Source organism: Thunnus maccoyii, chromosome 1, assembly GCF_910596095.1.
Source record: "Thunnus maccoyii chromosome 1, fThuMac1.1, whole genome shotgun sequence".
Classification (NCBI taxonomy): Eukaryota; Metazoa; Chordata; class Actinopteri; order Scombriformes; family Scombridae; genus Thunnus; species Thunnus maccoyii.
Genome location: NC_056533.1, coordinates 20,010,449 through 20,027,641, shown reverse-complemented (window position 1 = coordinate 20,027,641; position 17,193 = coordinate 20,010,449). Strand labels below are relative to the sequence as shown.

The following is a 17,193-nucleotide window of genomic DNA, read 5'->3' as shown; positions in this document are numbered from 1 at the left end:
TTTCAACCTGCACCAACTTTTCTGTTCTTATTTCAATTACAACCAGTCTTCATTCAGTTTACATTAGTACATCTGTACACCTGGACCTGTAGGTCATGGTTTTATTATCTTTCAGTATGACCAATAAGTTCTTTGTTGGTTTAAACACAAGCCGGCATTCTGCACTGCTTGCTGCGTAATTCATAACAACAAAAATGCTTCATTTTCAGTGCATTTCAGAAAATTAAAGTGAACTGAAAAGCCTCTTAAACACCTGGCCACCCTGCAACATTTCCTCTTCCCACTTTCCCTTTTCATGTTAATTATCAACATTGAGCCATTTCAGCTAATCTAAATTTCATACAATGTGTTTAATACAGCATTAACAAGATTGCATAATTATCTATAATCTGTGACCCACAAATGTGTAATGACTGGCGTGCAAAACGAACACCTCTGCTTTCCTATCAGCAGCCTGTTTAAAATTCACACTGTATGTGTGCATGTACACCTGTCTTTGAGCGTGTCCGTGTATACGGCACGTGTACATATTGTATGTACATGCACATAAGTATTCATATTCACATGACACTTCTCCACTTGAACGGTGATCAGAGGTCCATTAACATCTGTGTCCCTTATCCATCATAGTTGTCACATTTCTTCCATTAGACTATTCATTCCATCACTCTAAACAGAGAGCTCAGCAAACAACTCCTATAAATTCTGTGATTATTATTCATACAGTTTAGGGTTTATAATGGGAGTTCCTATAAATATCTTCCCCCACCCTGCCACTCTGTTTATTTTCTCTCTATTTCTGCCTTTCCTACTTATACATACAATACTTGTACATATGCATTTATCCTACTTTTAGGCGCACACACTATCTGTCTTCTCTAACTCTCTTTTTGTTTTCTTTCACTTCTCTCTGATCAATGCACAGCTCTGCAGGGAAGAGATAAAGTGTCTTCTTCTTCTTCTTCTGCCTCCTCTCCATCTGAACGCCCTCCCCCCACCCCAGCACCCATCCTTCACACCAGCTTCTGGGGACCAAAACCAGAGAGGGAGTTGCACCAACAGTGGGAGGGGAAGATGAGGAAAAAGATAGGAGGAGTGCATGGTTGATCCTGCAGAATGAACAAAGGCGTGTTGGTGATTTAGTAGCTATGCAACAGTGGCTCCACTGCTGCCTGGATTTACGCCAAGCATGCGTTGGATTGGCCAAGGAGACTGAGTGCCCCTCCGTCCTCCGCAGGCCAGGGAGAGTGATGGAGGGTGCGAAAGGTGGAGGGGGAGGGAGGAGGTGAAAGTAAAGGCTGCATGGAGGAAGGATGCAGTTTCATCTGTGAGACAGTTCAAATCAAAAGTCAGTAGAGTGTAGATAAATGAGTGACATGGAAGAAAAAGTGGTCCTAACTGGAACATGGAGATGCATTCATCACTGTACGTTTTTATTGTTTTGAGTTCTTCCCCCTGAGGTGTTGTGGCTCATGGGATGGGATAGCCTATTTAATTTATTTAGTCTTTATTTGATCATTCACAGTGCAGGGAGATAAACGATTGGAGGAGACAGGGATGACACAGATCCTACAAGATCCACCGGAGCCAGCAGGGCGCCCCGCTGCAGGATAAATTGTTTGATGTAATTTTCTCCTCATGAGAGCAGCAGGATTGGATGATGCATAATGATCCTGCTACCAAACCAGCAGCTTGGACAGCAGTTAATGGCAACTCATACGCAAAGCCCAGGAGAGCCCTCCTCCTCCTTCTCCTCCTCCTCCTGTAATTGGTCTCCTGCTGCAGCTCCGGGCTCTCTTCACGGTGGAGGCGCCCCCGTGTGGCGGGCAGGAGAAGCGCGGACGCCGCGGGGGGTTTAAAAGCCCCGGCTGAGGAGGAGCGCCGCACAGTACCAAGGAGCTCCACACCGGGAAAAGTTTATCTCCAACTACTACAGTCGATTAAAAGGAGGGAGAAACAGCAGAGATGGCAACCCAAGCACAGCAGCCGCCCCACCTGCACCTGGCTGAGCTCACCGCAGCGCAGTTCATCGACATCTGGAAACATTTCGACGCAGACGGTCAGTGTCTATTGGTCCGATAAGGGCGGGATTAATTGATTGATAAATTGATATTTATTAGAGGGGCAAAATAACCATGGTAAGAGAAAAGTGTTTCATTGAAAAAAAAAATTACAATTCTCTATCTTTCTTCTGTTTTATATCCACTGAAGCGCTTGTTTAAAAGTGAAGCAAAATGACAATATTACAATAAAATCACTACCTGCTTAAAGAAAAATGATATATTTGCCCCAGCTATTATGAAATTAAATATAGGAAATCATGTCAAAAGTCAATGTTGTTGTCAATGTTTGATTTTCTTAATTCAGTTTGTGTGTGTCTGCTGTGAACCAACTCAGTAGCCTAATGAGTGTTTAATGCGCCTTTTCTTGCTAATCTACAATAATATCACTATAATATCCTATAATATAATCTGTACAGCGATTTACTGCATTTTATGCGATTTGTCCCATTTTAAATGTGTCATGGAATGTCAACAGTGGTTTTTAGTCTGTGAGAAAAGAGAAAAGAAATAAGACCCCGTCAGACTTAGAGAGAGGAGATTTAAAGAGGTTAAAAAGAGGGAGAGAAAAAGGAAAAGAGAGGAAAAAAGAAATGAGGGTGGTGGAAGGGTGATAAGAAACGAGAGAGTGAAGGACAGAGAGGGGGGAGGGAGGAAAGGATGCAAAGGAGCGAAAAGAAGAGAGAGAGCGAGAAAGAGAGAGAGAAAGGGTGAGTGAAAATGGTTTGAGAGAGGGGTGTTTTCTACTGGAGTTTGTTGGGAGGAGCGTCTGAAAGCTTACTGGGAATTAACTGGAAGGATGGAGCCAACTATAGGAAGATGGTGTATGTGTGTGTGTGTGTGTGTGTGTGTGTGTGTGTGTGCTGGTAGTAGTATACAGTAGTGGAGGACGTACCGCAATGCAAAATGTAAAAGTACATAACTGATAATAAAAATGTGATTCAAGTAGGCTATGAAAAATAAAAGCACTCATTGTGCACACCTGTGATTGTTATAGACTATTATTAATGGATTATTATTACTGACACATTAATAAAGCCAGTTGATTAAAGCCAGGGTGGAGCTGAATTTAAAGTCCCCTTTCACTCAAAAATATGTTTTGGGTGATGTTTTATTTTACAGGTCCTTTAATTTTACACAGATTTCCTGGGAATTTTCGGAGTAATTTACAGGTATTTAATGGTTATTTTTTAGGACATTTTACAGAGAGGGTGGTGCAGTTTGGTACAAATTATAAGAAACAACTTTAAAAAATGTTGAGTTGGTTTCGTGATTTTTCTTTAACTAAAAGAAAATACTTAATTTTCAGTGTGTAGTTTTGTGTGTCAAATTACAGTACCAGTCAAAAGTTTGGACACGCATTGTCAGTCAAATGAATGGGAAGGTGCGTCCAAACTTTTGACTGGTACTGTACATATTCACATATTAAATTGTCTTAAAAACTCTATAATGAGCACATTTCCTGTATAGCTACTACCAAATTACATAACCGTTTCAAAGAAATGTCCTAAGAATTAACAGCTTTACAGCAGCTACTTTTAGGAAAATTACTGAAATAGCACAAACCTACACACTGAAAAGGTAAGTATTTTCTGTCAATGAAAGAATAATCAAGAGTCTAATTTATATTATAATTTGTACCAAATTACACCACTCTCTCTGTAAAATGTCTTAAAAAAATAACCAATAAAAACCTGCAAATTACTCAGAAAATTTCCAGGAAATTAGCGTAAAATGAAAGGACCAGTAAAATAAAGTGTCACCATGTTTTTACTTCACTCGAATGTTTGAGCTTCACTGTGCAGAATGATGTATCTGCAGAGTTTGACACTAGAAAGTTGTTTTTACATTCATCTGCCGAAGGTGGAAAATTTTTCTGTGCTCACCGAAAATCTAAGTTTAAAGGGCATACCTACGAGCATGATTTGTGACATCAACTAATTAGGAGCCAGTTGTGTTCCAGTGTACAACTTTAATTTGTGTGATGTCGAAACTTAAATGACCAGTGTGTAGGATAGAAGAAGATAGGAGAACCTATAAGGCCCTCTCAAGAGCCAGTGTTTGGTTTGTCCGTTCTGGGCTACTGTAGAAACATGGCGGTGCAACATGGCGGCCTCCATGGAAGAGGACCTGCTCGGTATGTAGATATAAAGGGCCTATTCTAAGGTAACAAAAACACAATTCTTATTTTCAGGTAATTATACACTAATTAAAACACACTTATGTATATTATATTCCATTTCTGCCAAATATGTTGTGCTAGATGCCACCAAATTCCACACACTGCACCTTTAAAACCCGCAGTGCACACACAGCGAGAGTGGACTTATAATTGAATTAGGAGACAACTTGTGTCTTGTAGTTAAATGTTTGAATATAAAAATATTTGCATATTCATAGATTCTTGATTTTTGAAAGAGGGAGAAGGAGGAGATGTCATTTTAAGAAATTACTTCTTAACTGAACGTCTTTGTGGAAAAAAAAAAACAGACAAATATTATTACTTCAAAGGATATTTTTATGTCTTAAACATGCCTGGAGGGGATCTATAACTAGTTTTTATATATAATCTGGATCATATGTAAAATCTTAAACAACAAAGTAGAATCTATAGTCGTGCCAGTGTATATAAAGAGCAAAAAATACAATATTTGCCCCTGAAATCTAGTCAAGTAGAAGTCTGAGATGAAAATGGAAATACTCAAGTCAAGTATCTCAAAATTGTACAGTAGTTGAATAAATTTGGTGACGTTCCATCACTGTATATGATATAATAGTAGTTTTAAGCATGTCTGGACTCCATATGGCTTAACGACTGTCAGGTCAGTAGGTTCGAATGTTGCTGAAAAAGCATCATCGTCCCGCTCTGTCTCTCTATGAGCCAGTCTTCAGCTTTAGTGATTTTTATGTTCCAACTTCAATTGAGGGATTATTTTCCGAAGCCATTCAGAAAAACCTCTGACCTCTAATATTAAACCCTTTCAAAACCCTGACCAATAAACCTACAATTCATCTGTCAATGTTGCCTGACAATAGTGTCCCATTCTGCTGCTTTCACAATGCAGCCTCATTGTAAGAGACCACTCACTGTGTGTGTCCCGTTTTCCTGCTTCTGTTTCTTTTAACTATGACCACAATATTTCCTTAACCTTAACCTAACCTAGCAAAATCTTAATTACAACCTGACTGTACCTACAGGGGTGGCAGGTCCGAAGATGGTCACATGAATCATTTATAACTGATATTTGTTGTTCTGCTTGCTGACGACTCAACTACTATTTGAAGGGCCACAGATATTGAAACAAGGCTACAGCCATGCTAGCAGCTCTGTGAGGCTCAAAACACAGCAGTGCCAGTCAGCATGCTAACATGCTGATGTGTAGCAGGTTTAAGTTAACATTTACCATGATCATGTTAGCATGCTAGCATTTGCTAATCAGCACTAAAAACAAAGTAGTCCTACAGCTGAGGCTGATGGGAATGTTGCAGATATTTGGTCATAAACCAAAGTAGCAGACACATTGAAATTTTTACCTGACAGTAGCTCTACATGATAAATTAAAGTGGCTATAATCCTTAATTTTCTCATGTATCAAATGACAATGTGTAATGTGATGAACCTACAGAGAATTCTCAGCGACTCTGCAGCTCCCCTTGGCTTTACGAAGCTTTACAGCTTTACTGTTTTGGTTCACTCTCAGTGCTGTTTTCAGAAAAAAGCTCTAAAAACCCACTGTACACTACTTGCTCAACACCAAACGGCAAAAAGACACAATTAGCGACTAGCTGGTGAACATAGTGGAGCATTTAGCAGCTTAATGGACCAGTGTGTAGGATTTAGTGGCATCTAGCAGTGAGGTTGCAGATTGCAATAAACTACCCCTTCCCTTCCAAGCATGTTGGAGAACCTACTGTGGCTGCAAAACTCACAAAAAACACAAAAGGTCCTCTCTAGAGCCAGTGTTTGGTTTGTCCATTCTGGGCTACTGTAGAAACATGGCGGTGCAACATTGCAGCCTCCTTGGAAGAGGATCTGCTCCTTATGTAGATATAAAGGGCTCATTCTAAAGTAACGAAAACGCACGGATTCTTATTTTCAGGTGATTATACACTAACTAAAACATACTTATGAATATTACATTCCATTTCTGCCAAGTCTGTTCTGCTGAATGCCACTAAATTCTACACATTGCACCTTTAAGAGCCAGATATTTCACTCTGGAGTTGGTAGAGACCAAAAACAGAGCTAAAGGAGAGTGAATATTGGACTTAAATTCACTAGGTGGACACAAACACAACTCCAAAGGAATGACAATGTTCCTCCACAACTGCTATATGTGGAAATAAGCAATTCTTATACAGCATACCAGCTTAAAAAGTGACGATATGTCAGCTTGTTTCTGCTGCCCCCAAGTGGCCAAAAAATCAGTTAATGAAGGTTTAAGGGATGAAAAAAGTGTACATAATTGATATTGAGGTGGAAAATGAACATCTGTACCAAATCTGGCAATCCATCCAATAGTTGCTTGGATATTTCACACATTTCAACAACCAACATTGCCACCTATAGAGACCATTTATGCCAAAACAGGCCACATCTAAAAACAATTATGTCTTGCCATATAATAGGAGAAAAACAAATTTTCTGAATTCAACAGCAAGAGTAAACAGCATCATAATTTGTCAGACCAATCAGCTGATAATGATGTAGATACATAATTTGTTTAAATGGCCAGTTGATCAATGGCTAATTGATCTAGAACCTTTTAGATCTGAGCAGCTGCAGTGATTTTCTATCAGGAAAAGACATTTTCCTCAAATGGCTCCACTGGAGTAATTCAGGGGTTAAATGTTTTGCTCAAGGGCACCTCACTAGTGCTAATGAGGTTGAAGAAACTTGAGTTAATTACTTCCCCACCTAGATAGACTCTATTACAGGCATGTCTGACTGGTGAAATATTTGATCCTGAAAATTTGAAGTAGACCAAATTAAGTTTGTAATTCCAATGAAAAACAATTTAATTTCTCATTTTTACAGGTGAACTAAATCAATCTCACGGAGCTCATCTGTGTGCGTGTGTGCTTCAGTTTAGAGCACATAAACCTTCACAAACTAAGAGTCTTCTGTCCACTCACTGTAAAACAGTCTATTTTGGGGGACATCTTTGTGATGGACTGCTGTTGACAGTCAAGATAGCATTAGAGCAGCAACAAGTTGTTTTCATGACCACAGCTGCAGCGCAGCAGCGACTGACTGGAGTCTCCAGTTGGCTGCAGTGAAAACTAGGACACAGAACAAGACGGAATATGAAGAAAAGGTTTGCTGCATGCCGAGTGAAAAACAAAGAGTCAAACATGTTTTCCTTTTAATCATAGAAATGAATCCAGTTGAAAAGTGATATTGCAGCATACTGTAGAGTAACTCATGTGGGCTTTTCTTTACACCTAATGATGAAGTACTCAGTCACCGCCCCGCCTTGAAGTGATCTGTCTTCGTCATCCTTTTTGTGGTCTTCAGCCATTTTAGTTCGATAGTCAGTTTGGGAGTTGCCATTGAGCAATCAGGAGTTGAGCTGTGTTTGACAATGTTTTGGGCTGCATCTGCTCAGTGTGCAGTGGTGCGCTCCATGTGGCAGCTGAGATTTGTATTGCAACTAACTCTGGCAGTGAGCCCCAATGAACTGAGAACACATTCAGTTTCTTATGTGCGCTGTTAAAAGTCACACGCATACTTAAATAATTGATTATTTGTTCCTGTGTGCTGTATCTAATAACCTGCTTCAGTTCTAGATTAGATAATGTAAACTGGACATGTCATTTGTGACAGGTGAAAAGGTTAGTGAACAATTTAATTCAGGCAGTTAATTTAAGCAAGGTACAATGAACTTTAGCAAAAAAAATGTTATTCTGATTAGAAATCTATAATTCCATGTCTAATTTCACAAAATTTCAGGAGAGCATTCTGTAATGATGCAAAGGTGGCAAACCAGATTAACTTCAGAGTGCAGCTTGCAGAGGCAAACAGAGCAGGATTTGTTGTTGGTCCAGTCTTCTGTCCTTTGGTTATCTGGCCTCAGCTTCATTCACCCTGGTGCACTGAATACATGCTGATGTCCATGAAAAAAGACAAATATTCAAACACAATGACAAGCACCTTTTTGCTGATACTATTGTGCAGAGTAAGTGTGTATATCTTTCTCCTTCACGCTCATGTTTTGTTACCCTTGATCACACTTTTTCGTCACACTTGATCCCACTCCTGCATCTCCAGCTGTTAAGGTTCAGCCAAGCAAGAGGGACGCACCACCAGTGAAATAATTAGTGCTTTAGGTCATACCGAGTGGCCACAAGGAAGAACAATGTGTGTCTGTGGAAGTCTGTGAGCATATTTCTACAAATAGTTTTAAAGTAATGTGATTTGGTAATAATATGCATGCACAGATTAACAATTGTTTCAGTAAGTGTCTAAATTATAGTAAAGATACAACAATATTCACCATTTTTAACTGTAGATGTTGCACATGATAGACTGACAATCAACCAACCAGTTATAAAATTTTTTCCCATATATTTACATCTTGTTGTATTTACTCTATTAACTGCTGAGGTTATGTCACTACAATTTCAACAAAAACACACTTTTAATTGTACATTTTTATTATTTTTTCTGTCAAACATGAACTTACTGCAGAGTTTGAGTGTAAATGTACATTATGATATAAAGGTTTTGTTTATGTCCAGAAGTCTCCTGACATGCAGCTAATAGAAAGTAATATAATGAGGGATTACTATGCTCACTCCTGTTTAACTGGAAGGTTTAAACCTGCAAAATCAACAATGTACAACTGGAAGATTGCTCTTAAAATCAAAGGTAGTTATTATAAATTTATAGTGATCAATCATTGTACATTTTTAAATAATAATAGATATACTATAGCAATGCGAACTAATTGTAAATTCAAGTCTAATTTTTGTCAACATGTCAATGATTTGTATTGCAGATTTTGAGCACTTTAGTAACATTTCCAGACATAGTTTGGCACAGAATTTGATTGGCCATTGTTCAATTTCAATCCTAACTGCTGATAGAAAGTCATAAAAACACTCTGCTGTGGCAGTTTTAGGCTTTATAATGAAAGTGAAGTGAAACTGAACCATAGATGAATGTCAGGTGATGTTGAGGCGACACATCCTTTAGTTTTTTTGTGTCTGTTTGCTTTGTTTCCACACCCAGAGCTTCGTATCCCTGCAGTGATTTGTTTATATCTAAAACACCAGCTCAAGCACCAAGCACAGATGGTGACATGGAGCACCTATCAAATACAATGTGCAAATGAAGCTGGGCAGGGAGACGAGAGGAAGAGGGGGAGGTGAGGGAGAAAATGATCAGAAAGGAAAGGAGATGAGAGGATAAGAGATTAAGAGATGAAGAGGGGAGAAGGGTGGATCTCCGCATTTTATACTGTACATCTGTGTTTTATTCTGAATGGAAATAACAATTTTATTAACATCTATTTGTGTACAATAAAAGGCACAACCCCCCCAATCCCTGCCTGGATTGAAGGCAGATGAGTCATTCTTATGATTAAAAAGAGAATGCAGATTGTCCTATATGCTATGCTTTGTCTTGCAGGCAAACCAGTGCAGTAAATTATTGTATTAAATCACCCACTGTCATGTGACTCATATAACAAGCACAAATCTAGAAACAGGGACAGAATGCCCCAATAAGCATCAAACTCACTGCCCACTTTCACCCTCTTAGGCAAGAAAACACTCCAACTGCACTGGACTGTTGTGAGTTTTGTTCTGCTACAGCAGTCCCTGCCACAGCTAAATTTGGCATGCGATATTTGAATGTGAATACAGGATATTCTCCAGGCACAAGCTGGTTGTTGCGTGCTGTGCCTTCAGTTCATCAAAGTCAGTTTTCAATTAAAAGTTTTCAGTTGTGTAGAGATGATGTAACATATGCTTATCCTGTTTTTCAGTGAATATTGACGGCTCAGACTTGTCTTTTAAGTAACACACTGAATTTGGGGAGACACAACCAACCAAATACGCTTAGAAATACTTCTTCTTAAACTACTTACTAGATTCAATCACTGAGGACTGAAGACTGGACCAGCAACTTTTGGCGACTGTTCCAAAAATTTAAAGACCTCTTTTGACCTTTAATCTTTCATCCACATCTTAGTCTTTAATCAAACTTTTGAACAGTCAGCAAAGCTCCGAGCGATTTAAAAGCTTCATAACATGTGTGCCAAACTAATTTTGCTCCTCTGGTACTTCACAGGAAACGGTTACATCGAAGGGAAGGAGCTGGAAAACTTCTTCAAAGAGCTGGAGACTGCGAGGCGAGGAGCAGGCGTGGTGAGTGTGTGCTGCCACCGAACACTTACATAGTGAAATGTCCCTAAAGTGACTCATGTAGCTGACATGACTGAATATAAGTTCATAGTCTCTTTGATTTCCACAACAAATTAGTAATTACTTTTGCCAGGTACATTTTGAGGGTAAATATAAGTGCTGCCTGGTTTGTGTTCTTTGGTCAAGTGTGTTTCAAGTGTAGGAAACGCAAGCTAATTTTAGGCAAGTGGTCGGAGCGGATGGTGGACGTACAAAGTGATCTTTCCCTGACCTTAAAGTGCTGTGAGTGACTAAACATAAGGACAAAAAATAAATGCTGACATGTTCATTAACAAAATTGTGTGACTTGCCACATATGTTAATTAACAACTTTTCCTGTTAAAACAAACATAATCCGGGTGTCATTATGTTTTATACAAAACATAGTTGCTGTTGCACATTAGTAGTATTCAAACATAGTTTCTGGGAGAAAAGGTTTGCGCATATTTTAATATGGTTTCGTCCTTAAAGCTACAATATGCAAGTTCTGGGAATCAAGCTATGTAGCACTAGCATGAGACTTAAAAGGAAATCGCTCTTCACCTGCATCTTCATGATTGTGCGCACCCGATGTATTCATTTCTGCCCGGGGACTGGAAGTAATGGAGCTCTTTGATTCAACTAATGCAGGTATTGGGAGCTTGCTAGCCTGTGAGTAAGCTACAGTGATGTCTTCCAGCAGCAGAGCTGTGAGCTCCGATTGGTTAGAAGGGCGAGGCTCACTTAAAACTTTGGAGCACATTTCAACTTAAAAAAATAAAAGAAAAACATACATACTGTAGCTTTAATATATGTTTGAACTAAAGACCATATTATTTTATGTCTCTGTGATCTATTATTTCATGATCTTGCAGGATCCTACACATGTTGCATTCAAAGAAAAGATGAAGGAGTTCATGGCCAAATTTGACAAGAACGCTGATGGGAGAATTGAGATGTCAGAGGTAAGAACAAATGAAATACAACTGCTGTTTAAATAAACCAAACATTTAATACAAGTCTCAAGTATAATATATATAATAATTCTGTGTCTTCACCCTAAACACTCTAGTTGGCTCAGCTTCTGCCCACAGAAGAAAACTTCCTGCTCTGTTTCAGAGAGTTTGTGGGATCCAGCTCTGAGTTCATGGCTGTAAGTTTGTGTATAATCATATATGAATCCCTCACCTTATTCACCTGCCCCATGTCATGCAATGTGTGCTCATTATTTAACTGTATAAGATCTGCTCTTTCAAACTCACCAAAACTAATACAATTGAACACTTTAAATATTTCTAAGGTTTTACAATGGACAGGACAAAATATTTCTATTTCTCATCTTGTGAAGGGAAAGTTGTTCACTAATTAACTGAGTCACATCACTTAGCTGAGCTGACATTTCCCCACAAATGACTCAAGTCAACATCACTGTCCCCGTGGGACACATGTTCAGCTGCTGCACAAGTCCATATGTTTCCCCGCCGAGTTAGGATGTGTGGTGGGAAATCTTCAGATGGGCCATTAAACCTTCAGGTCTCCCACAACATTTAAAATTCAAAGAGTTCAAAGAGTTCAATGTGATTAGGTTTACTGTGTATGAAGTGTCATACAAAGCAAACCGAGGCTTCAATCCCAGGATAAAAACCCAATGCAAAATTATAAAACATCATCTTATGTACGTTTCATAACTCCTTTGGCTCCACCTTGGTCTTAACCAAATTCAGAACTTTTTCACCATTGTTTCTGAATAAACAACATCATTTAGTGACCCTGATGCTCTGGCAGTGACCCAAGTATTATTAATCTTGGAAACAATTGTTTCTCAAACTTCCCCAAATTTAAAAATAAAAATAGGGCCTGTGGCCTTTAATCAAACATCATAAGCAAATAATCAAATACCATGAGTACTGACCTTTGCTTGATTCTTTAATAGTAAACCCTCCTGTGTACTGTCTCTTGTGTTGACACTGGCATGACTATTTACACAAGGAAATTAATCTTCCACAGATGTTTCTTTGGAGTGGAAACTGTCCAGTAAGGGTGTAAATTGGTAATTTGCACAAACAAAGTATTAGATTTTGGTCATTAGAAAGGTGTCACTGACTTAAATTGTCTTCAAATGACTTGAAATTGCAGTTTATAATAACGATAAGCCAGTATTGTTAGTGTCTAACCTTTTACTGTTGTTAGTCTAATAATTAAACATGAACTCCAGTCTCAAATAGTTCTTAGTTCGCTCCAAAGAACCTTCTAAATATCACAAAATATTACCTTTTTTCTATTTTACTCAGGTATTTAATACCTTGACAGCAAGTTAACAGCAGCATATTAGACTCACACTTCTGGATCCGTCTGGATCCAAGAACCATCATTAATAACGTCTTGCCTTCTTTGGTTGCATATGCTGAAATAATTAGAGAGAAACCTTGAAGGCAGTGAACATCTGGTCCACTGTGGCTGACATCAACTAGCACACACACACAATGTTCTATGTTTGAGGAGGGTTTTCAGTGGTGTGATGTTCAGGCTGCTCTGTGTCTTAAAGCTATTCTCAGACAGCCATACATTATGAATGGACCGCAGCTTTCTGCAGGGGAAAGGCAGTGAGTGCTTAGGGGGGGGTTTAGGTATCCATCTTTGATAAGGGCTTTGACAAATTCTATATTTACACAATGTCAGATGACACCCGCGTAACACTGCCATTTCTCTTTATTGTACTTTTTTTTCTGTAAGTCAGATCATATCTAGAGAAGTTATTCAGCCTTAAAGCCAAATGCGTTTTTACTCGTCATTGTGTTTAGAGTTGCATGTTTTCTGAAAGCTACTGTAACAACATCACTTTGCTCCTGCAGGCCTGGCGAAGGTATGACACCGACCGCAGTGGATACATCGAGTCGAATGAGCTGAAGGTAAAATACAAAATGCACTAAATCGAATGAATGTAGCGTGATTTAAAGCACACATTGTTCTGACAGAAGTACAGCGCTCTCTATTCACACAGGGTGTGTAGTTTTGACATTTGTATTTGTAGAGACCTCTGTTCCTACAAAAACATTTTCTACTCTGCAGTCTGAACCATGACAGTTAGACTCTGTCTTATGCAATATTAACAATATTAACAATACCCTTAATTACAGCCAGTCATCTGTATAAAGACACTGATATCTGATACCTTTTTTTTAAAAAAAAACAACTGAACCGTAAATATGTGATTAATATACTGTATATATGTGTGTATGTCTGTAAGTATAACCAACGAATCAGACTTTGATGAGATGATGATTAGCTTCTGTCATGCTAACAGTATAACTGGTGCTAATGCCTCTGAACCTGCACATGTGCATGTTCAACCAAATTACAAAAAAACACAAAAATCTGAAAACAAATATTTTCTCATCCTGAGCTCTTTGAACAGACATTAACCCGATTAATTTTCACCTTCAGTGCTAACTACCAATCATAAATGTATCATATAATCTAATGACGGTGTGGACTCTCTTCAGGGTTTCCTGTCAGACCTGCTGAAGAAGGCTAACAGAAACTATGATGATAAGAAGCTCAATGAGTACACACAGACAATTGTGAGTATCATTTAGCAAAAACACCCTCAGTTTTTCCCTCATTCTGCTTTGGCAAACTTACAAAATTATGACAAGACTGCAAGACTGCAGGTTTTTTCAGACTAAACTTAATACTACATTCACTTTGTTTTCCATTTATCCACATTTCCATTTACATTGCAGTGATATCTATTCTGTTACTGGCAGCCAACAAGCCGAAAATAACCTGTCATTTTAAAAAATACGTATATCGTATTGTATATACACAATACACTGCAACTGAGATATGTTGACTCTGGCATCATTCAGTTATGCTTCAAAGTAACAGTAAGTATTAACATGAAAGCAGAACATTTTTTGCCATTCCTGCTTAACACATTACATTACATATGTGTCCAACAACAATGCCTTCATGCACATATGTTCAAAATGTAGCACTGGGCTGCTACATTTCTACATAATGCAACTGAAATAACGTCCCTAAAGGCTTGAATTTTAATATCATGAACAACATCAACGCCTGGGTTCACCCTCCAGCTCACCTGTAGTGCTGATACATCACTTTTCTGGCCATTATCTTCAATCAGCCAACACTCTCAGCTGCTGCCACTGAAGCTCCTTTAAATGCACATGTATAATGTGTGATATGTTAGTGTATGTACAGTACATGAAGGTATTTGAAGAGCTGCTGTCTGCTATGATTTCTCTGATAAATTCCCTGCTAATCTTCTTTCTCTGCAGCTAAGGATGTTTGATCTTAATGGCGATGGTAAGCTGGGCCTCTCTGAGATGGCGAGGTGAGCTTGTCCTCAGTTTTTTCTCTTCAGTATGTGCATATTTAAACTCTTTTTAAAAAACATTAACAAAACGAAACCTTCCGCTTTGTTTTACCACAGGCTCTTGCCCGTCCAAGAAAACTTCTTGCTGAAGTTCCAGGTACGATTATACACACAGACACACTCTTCTAATGGTATAATTTAAGTATAATTTAATTCATGTGAGACACTTTTATGAGCAACTAAAGACTCTAGTCCTGTTCCTCTGATGTGGAGAAGTCAGGCCGGAGATTCAGAATAGTACAATTCAACATTATTGGATTCACTACAAGAGGATTATATGTCATCAGAGTACTGAATGGACATATGGGGCATTGACACAAATGCGTCTTTACTTACTTTAAGTCCTTAAGGAATTGTATTTACGCTATTTTTAAAAACATGATAGAAGACTTCTTTTAAATCATTTTTTCAAATTATAATTATTTAAATTAAAATCCTGTCTGTTTTTTTAATCTTGCTAAAATACTTTAGTACACTTTTAAAGATTTATACTTTTAATTATTATTATTTTTTATTATTACCTGGTATTTTTCAGTATTTTTTCTATACTTGTGCAATTTTAACATGTGTTGTTTCATCTTTGTTTTTTACCCGAGCCTTTACATGTACACGTGTCAGAATGATGATAAAAACCTTGAAATCCTTCAAAATCATTTACCATATTGAGTATATTCTCAGCTAGAGGACGTTATCGGGAGTATACATAGATGATATGAATACCATATTCATACCTCAAAGATCAGTGTTTGTAGCTCAATATTAATCTACATAGATCTCCCACATGCATTTTCGTCATGTACGTTCCCATACGTACACTGGAGCTTGCGAGAGCAGATCAACAATTCCTTTCTGACAGAGGATTAGTCTGTCTGATCAGGATTAACTCAACTCTAGTCCCAGTTATCATAATCTGCATGGATTAATATCAGTTCTGGAGCTTTTACTGCTCTCTAGAAATATCCTGCAGTTTCTAACAATTTTCTCTGCTCTCTCTCTCTCTCTTGTACACACAGGGCACCAGGCTTACGGTTAAAGAATTCGACTCCCTTTTCACTCTCTACGATAAGGTGAAAAGACCATGTTTGTCTATATATGTGTGCTATGATATATATTCTATTGGTTTATGTGTTATGCAATTTGTATGTAACAGTGTAATATTTCCATATTTTCTACAAGATTGGCTTATGCCTGATTACACACTGCCACTAATTTATGCACTTATGGCTCTAAATCAATTATATATTTCCACTTACTGCCATTTATCCTGATGAATATTTGATATATGCTCCGTTTTTTAGGCTCTAGTGATGGCAATGTAGGTCTGTTAGCCAGTCCACCACTATGGTCCCAACTTAAATATCTATTAACTATAAGATGGATTTACATGAAATTTGTACATTGTGCTCAAAGCATCTCTGTGCCTAAGTAGTTTCAGTATAGTTTGAGGAGAATCTATTTCCTCTGTATAATTCAGACCTCCCGTGTTGTCTCTCTCATCAGGATGGTAATGGCTATATTGACGAGCAGGAGCTGGATGCTTTGCTGAAGGACCTCTGTGACAAGAACAAAATGGTAATGAATAGTCAGTCTATTAATCGATCCGTTCAGATTACATTTCTGCTCACCAAAGATAGAACTGAGCTGCTTGTGATGCCCCCACAGTCAGTGTACTGTATATTTGTAGCATCCATAGACCACAATGTGCCCACTGACTGTCTTTTTTTACCCAAAATCATCTGCATGCTGGCAGGATGTGGGAGCAGGAGGACTTGTGGGGTACAAGAAGAGCATCATGGCTCTGTCGGATGGAGGGAAACTGTACCGCACTGAGCTGGAGATTGTCCTCTGCCGGGACTCCACACTGTGACCTCCCTGCCTGGGACATTGCCATCCCCCGCGCGTCCCCTCCACTACTGCCTCCTCCTTCTTACCTCCTGATGTAACCTGGTGCATGTATGACCCTTAACCTTGCTACACCACTTAGAGTGAAAACAAAAGTGCGCCTGAAAGCACACAGTGTACTGCTGGCCCTGATGTTCTAGCTTTTTACCCCTCTGAAGCTTTTTTTTAATTTAACTTTACATGCAGTCCCATAGTGAAATACCTATAGCAATGATTACTTAAATATATTGTGTACTTACTATATTAATTTGACCTCCCATTTTTAATATGCATTTGTATTTTTACATTAATCTCATATCTATATATGTTCCTCTCCCACTTCTATAGCATCTGTTCATTTATTCTATTTATTTAAATTTGATCTTGTTTTATTTGATGAGGCTTGTACTGTTCAATTAAAGACAATACTGAGAGAATGAATAAATATAACATGACACCTCTTGT

At 38.4% G+C, this 17,193-nt stretch overlaps 1 protein-coding gene across 2 annotated transcripts; it reads left to right on the top strand.

The window, feature by feature from the left end:
* The first annotated feature begins 925 nt into the window (after positions 1-925).
* LOC121898400 (calretinin-like) lies at positions 926-17,168 on the top strand. Of its 2 annotated transcripts, none has more exons than XM_042413433.1 (11): positions 926-2,059; positions 10,357-10,433; positions 11,324-11,413; positions 11,521-11,601; positions 13,301-13,357; positions 13,952-14,029; positions 14,750-14,805; positions 14,905-14,944; positions 15,861-15,914; positions 16,348-16,419; positions 16,598-17,168. In XM_042413433.1, exons 1-11 carry the CDS (start codon positions 1,966-1,968, stop codon positions 16,712-16,714), a joined length of 816 nt encoding a protein of 271 aa, XP_042269367.1. In that variant the 5' UTR covers positions 926-1,965; the 3' UTR covers positions 16,715-17,168. The 2 variants fall into 2 exon arrangements, with proteins under 2 accessions (XP_042269367.1, XP_042269375.1); XM_042413441.1 differs by lacking the exon at positions 926-2,059 and adding an exon at positions 4,166-4,197.
* The last annotated feature ends 25 nt before the right edge of the window (positions 17,169-17,193 follow it).